Raw genomic sequence first — 6,733 nt, 5'->3', positions numbered from 1 at the left:
GTTTTAATATATCCCACAGGAAATATTGAGCAGATAGATATTAGGACATGAAGTTAATTGTTTAAATGAATCAAAATCCCCTTAATATATGTTTGTATGTCTGGTTATCCAAAGAAAATGTTATAACTCAGTAAAGGTGGCTGTGATGCCATCATTAGCATAATTAGAAGTTTGGGGAAGAATGATTGGATAATATAGCTGGAATATATTTTAGGAAATACTGACTGTTTGCCAGACCAATGGAGAGATATATTTTGTCTGTCTATGATGAAGATATGGTCATGTACACAATGGAAAAGAACAAAGGTATAGTAGAATCTGTGTAATGATGAATACATCCTACATGTCACTGCCCTGCAAAATACAATACAAAAAACATGGATGTCAGTACAAGTCTATGTTTACTGCTAGAAGAGGACCCAGCCAGTTTTAACTAATATTATAGCCAAGAAAGCGATCCATGAGCATGGTATTTCCTGAAGCCAGTTTCACTTAAATCATTAACACCATCCAACAGATAGATAAACAGAGATATAGAGAGATAGATAGATAGATAGATAGATAGATAGATAGATAGATAGATAGATAGATAGACAGAAAGGCCAAGCGACACATAAACAGGCAGATAATCACACAGACAGCGAGGTATATAGAGGAAGATAGCTAGACAGACAGATATATTGACAAGTAGCGAGGTAGACACAGACAGGTAGACAGAGACACTGACATACAGGGAGCAGACAAGAAAATAAGTAGATAGAGAAAGAGATAGACAAGTACATCAGTAGATACAGATAGGTAGAAATATGGATAGATTAGATAGATTAAAATGATAGATAGACAGGTGGGTCACCTTCATCTGCCTGACAGTTCATTTACCCGACAGAAATTTCAGGCAGCCCAATTGCCTGACAGTTCATCTGCCCAACAGTTAATTTCCCCGACAATTAGAAAAAGGCAAGTAAAAGATGTATGTCTTTTTCCCCACTGTAGTGTGATCCTGGAGTTAGAATATATAGTTACAGGGTGTGTGGGGGGGCATAGCCCCCCACCTACTTTGATTTTAATGAATAATAAAAACCAAACAGGACAATATAAAACCAAAGTGGGGGGTTTCGCCCCCACACTCCCCTGTGTGGGGAGCTATGCCCCCCCACACACCCCTAACTATATATTCTAACTCCAGGATCGTACTACAGTGGGGGAAAGGACATACACCTTTTACTTGCCTTTTTCTAATTGTCGGGGAAATTAACTGTTTGGCAAATTAACTGTCAGGCAATTGGGTTGCCTGAAATGTCTGTCGAGCAAATGAACTTTAGGTGAAATAAAGGTGACCCATAATTATACATAGATAGATATATGCATATACCACTGTAAATCTGCAGTTTTCTAGAAGTCCATATAGGCAGTAAGGGAGTTTATAATGTATGCAAGTTTCTTCCATGACAAGCAGTGAAACAAAGCTCAGTAGTACTGCAACACAAAAACAACTGTCAGAAGAATGTGAAAATAAACCTATCACATCTAAAATTGAAGGAATTATGTTTATAATGTGTCATTTTTACATATGAGTACAAAATGTATTTGCTGACACTGATGTTCCATAGAATCCTATATTTTTTAATTCCATTTTTACATCCATTAATAAACAGTCACAATGTCTGCAAAGCAAAAACAGACTCATTCATTAAATCAATAAGCAAAAAGACACTAGAACACAGATGCGATGTAATCCAGCTTTTATTGGACGCACATAGGTCTTGCAATTACTCAAGCTTTCAAGCTGGCATGAGCCCTTCATCAGGAGTTATTAAGTTACTGTTTTTAAACGCAGTACTTAAATATCCACTTGTGCCTAGAAAGGGAAGCACATCATTTATATCTAATTGTCTGAAAAATAAATCTTGAAAAATGGTCTTCTAGAGTCAAAAACTGCAGCTCATACTACACCTTGGGGACAGACAGTACATTGGTGTGTGTGTGTGTGAGTGTGTGTGTGTGAGAGAGAGAGAGAGAGAGAGAGAGAGAGAGAGAGAGTGGAAGTGTAGAACAGGGTTACAGCATGCTATAAAATCAAAGTTTGGTTCATTTAGTGGAGAAGATAATCAGAGAGACTGCTCTGGCATTTAATGGGACAATTAATCTGAAAACAAAAGATGTTGAAATAAGACAAAATAAACATACTGAGAAAAAGTGCACCATTAATTAGATGTTCATTATTACCCCTTAAAACATTATCTTCTCCAACATCCTCCCAGACAGCTTATGTGAGTTCTTCTTTGTCTATGCAAATACAGAATGACCAGCACCACTGCAGTTATGTCCAAAACATGACCTCCATCCAATAAGGCAGTTTCATTACATAGTTAAAATCAATAAATTGGCACAGAATAAAGTCACTACAGCTAGAGGATAAATTCACTTTTTTGAATATACACATTGCTCATGTCCTTCTAAGTAAAAAAATAAAACAAAACAAACAAACAAAAAAAAAACAAAACAAAACAAAAAAAATGGATTAAAGCAAGCTCAGCCCTATGGCTAAAAAAAAGAACACTCATGGTACAAAAGTGAAAAGAAAGCCTGGAAAGCCTTGAACCAAAACATCTGTATTAAATTTCCAAAACTATAGGCAATTAATAAACTACACCAAACAACAAACTAGATCAGGCATCTCCTGTTACTCAAAACTGCAGTCTTCAATTCATAACAATCCAAAGCTCTTTTGGACATCAGCAAATAATTGCATAAATCCTGGATGAGATAGGCAGCCAATACCAACAGCATATTCATCCACTAAATCCATTACAGACCAATTTAATCCAACAGCATATGTACCCACAAAATTCATTGCAGACCAATTTAATTCAACAGCATATACATCCACCAAATCCATTGCAGACCAATTTAATCCAACAGTTTATACACCCACCAAATCCATTGCAAACCAATTTAATCCAACAGAATATACACCCACCAAATCCATTGCAAACCAATGTAACCCAACAGCATATACATCCACCAAATCCATTGTAAACCAATTTAATCCAAAAGCATATACATCCACCAAATCCATTGCAGACCAATTTAATTCAATAGCATATTCATACACCAAATCTATTGCAGACCACCTTAATCCAACAGCATATATATATATATATATATATACAAAAAAATCAATTGCAAACCAATTTAATCCAACAGGATATACACCCACCAAATGCATTGCAGACCAATTTAATCCAACAGCATATACATCTACCAAATCCATTGCAGATCAATTTAATCCAACAGCATATACATCCACCAAATCCATTGCAGAACAATTTAATTCAATAGCATATTCATCCACCAAATCCATTGCAGACCAGTTTAATCCAACAGCATATACACCCACCAAATCCATTGCAGACTAATTTAATTTAACAGCATATACACCCAGCAAATCTATTGCATACCAATTTAATCCAACAGCGTATACATCCACCAAATCCATTGCAAACCAATTTAATCCAACAGCATATACATCTTCCAAATCCATTGCAAACCAATTTAATCCAACAGCATATACATCCACCAAATCCATTGCAGACCAATTTAATTCAATAGCACATACACCCACCAAATCCATTGCAAACCAATTTAATCCAACAGCATATACAGCCACCAAATCCATTGTAAACCAATTTAATCCAACAGCATATACATCTACCAAATCTATTCTAGACCAATTTAATCCAACAGAATATACATCTACCAACTCCATTGCTGATCAATTTAATCCAATGGGATATACATCCACCAAATCCATTGCAGACCAGCTTAATCCAACAGCATATACTTCCACCAAATCCATTGCAAATCAATTTAATCCAAAAGCATATACACCCACCAATTCCATTGCAAACCAATTTAATCCAACAGCATATACATCTACCAAATCCATTGCAGACCACCTTAATCCAACAGCATATATATATATATATATACAAAAAAATCAATTGCAAACCAATTTAATCCAACAGGATATACACCCACCAAATGCATTGCAGACCAATTTAATCCAACAGTATATACATCTACCAATTCCACTGCAGATCAATTTAATCCAACAGTATATACATCTACCAAATCCATTGCAGACCAATTTAATCCAACAGTATATACATCCACCAAATCCATTCCAGACCAGTTTAATCCAACAGCATATTCATCCACCAAATCAATTGCAGACCAATTTAATTCAACAGCAGATACACCCACCAAGTCCATTGCAGACCCATTAAATCCTACAGCATATACATCCAGCAAATCCATTGCAAACCAATTTAATCAAGCAGCATATACACCCACCAAATCCATTGCAAACCCATTTAATCCATCAGCGTATACATCCACCAAATCCACTGCAGACCAATTTAATCCAACAGCATATACAGCCACCAAATCCATTCCAGACCAGTTTAATCCAACAGCATATTCATCCACCAAATCAATTGCAGACCAATTTAATTCAACAGCAGATACACCCACCAAGTCCATTGCAGACCCATTAAATCCTACAGCATATACATCCAGCAAATCCATTGCAAACCAATTTAATCTAACAGCATATACACCCACCAAATCCATTGCAGACCAATTTAATCACACGACATATACACCCACTAAATCCATTGCAGATCAATTTAATCACACAGCATATACACCTGCCAAATCTATTGCAGACCAATTTAATCCAACAGCATATACATCCACCAGACCCATTGCACAACAACTTAATTCAATAGCATATACATCCACCAAATCAATTGCAGACAAACTTAATCCAGCAGCATATACACCACCCAAATCCATTGCAGACCAAATATATCCAACAGCATATACATCCACCAAATCCGTTGAAGACCAATTTTATCCAACAGTTTATACATGTACTAAATCCATTGCAGACCAATTTAATCCAACAGCATATACATCCACCAAATCCATTGCAAACCAATTTAATTCAACAGCATATACACCTACCAAATCCATTGTAAATTAATTTAATTTAACAGTGTATGCACCCAGCAAATCCATTGCAGACCAGTTTAATCCAACAGCATATACATCCACCAAATCCATTCCAGCCCAATTTAATCCAACAGCATATACATCCACCAAATCCATTTCAGACCAATTTAATTCAACAGCATATACACTCACAAAATCCATTGCACACCAATTTAATCCAACAGAATATACACCCACCAAATCCATTGCAAACCAAATTAATCCAACAGCATATACATCTACCAAATCCATTGTAGACCAATATAATCCAACAGCATATACATCCATCAAATCCATTGCAAACCAATTTAATCCAACAGCATATACAGCCACCAAATCCATTGCAAACCAATTTAATCCAACAGCAGCTATATCTACCAAATCCATTGCAGACCAATTTAATCCAACAGTATATACATCTACCAAATCCATTGCAGACCAATTTAATCCAACGGCATATACATCCACCAAATACATTCCAGACCAGTTTAATCCAACAGCATATTCATCCACCAAATCCATTGCAGACCAATTTAATTCAACAGCATATACACTCCCCAAGTCCATTGCAGACCAATTAAATCCTACAGCATGTATATCCACCAAATCCATTGTAAACTAATTTAATCCAACATGTTATACACACACCAAATCCATTGCAGACCAATTTAATCCAACAGCATATACATCTACCAAATCCATTGCAGACCAGTTTAACCCAACAGCATATACATCCACCAAATCCATTGCAAACCAATTTAATCCAACATCATATACACTCAACAAATCCATTGCAAACCAATTTAATCCAGCAGCGTATACATCCACCAAATCCACTGCAGACCAATTTAGTCCAACAGCATATACATCCACCAAATCCATTGCATACAAATTTAATTCAATAGCATATTCATCCACCAAATCCATTGCAGACCAATTTAATCCAACAGCGTATACACCCACCAAATCTATTGCAGACCAGTTTAATCCAACATCATATACACCCATCAAATCCATTGCAGACCAATTTAATCCAACAGCATACACAGCCACCAAATCCGTTGCAGACCAATTTAATCCAACAGCATATATATCTACTAAATCCATTGCAGACCAATTTCATCCAACATCATATACATCCACCAAACCTATTGCATACCAAGTTAATTCAATAGCATATACATCCACCAAATCAATTGCAGACCAATTTAATCCAACAGCATATACACCAACCAAATCCATTGCAGACCAATTTAATCCAACAGCATATTCATCCACTAAATCCATTGCAGACCAATTTTATCCAACAGTTTATACATCTACTAAATCCATTGCAGACCAATTTATTCCAACAGCATATACATCCACCAAATCCATTTCAAACCAATTTAATTCAACAGCATATACACCTACCAAATCCATTGCAAACCAATTTAATTCAACAGTGTATGCACCCACCAAATCCATTGGAGACCAATTTAATCCAACAGCATATACAGCCACCAAATCCATTGCAAACCAATTTAATCCAACAGCAGCTACATCTACCAAATCCATTGCAGACCAATTTAATCCAACAGTATATACAGCTACCACATCCATTGCAGACCAATTTAATCCAACAGCATATACATCCACCAAATCCATTCCAGACCAGTTTAATCCAACAGCATAT

The 6,733-nt window shown here is 36.1% G+C and overlaps 1 protein-coding gene across 1 annotated transcript; it reads right to left on the bottom strand.

The window, feature by feature from the left end:
• Positions 1-5,046: 5,046 nt before the first annotated feature.
• Positions 5,047-5,670, bottom strand: LOC122815100 (uncharacterized 29.1 kDa protein in cryB1 5'region-like). The gene has a single exon (XM_044087341.1). The coding sequence runs from the start codon at positions 5,668-5,670 to the stop codon at positions 5,047-5,049; it is 624 nt and encodes a 207-aa protein (XP_043943276.1).
• Positions 5,671-6,733: the final 1,063 nt, after the last annotated feature.

Source organism: Protopterus annectens, chromosome 11.part0 (genome assembly GCF_019279795.1).
Source record: "Protopterus annectens isolate FY-2018-M chromosome 11.part0, PAN1.0, whole genome shotgun sequence".
Classification (NCBI taxonomy): Eukaryota; Metazoa; Chordata; order Ceratodontiformes; family Protopteridae; genus Protopterus; species Protopterus annectens.
The sequence above is the reverse complement of the archived record's forward strand: the minus strand, read 5'-3'. Positions and strand labels throughout refer to the sequence as shown.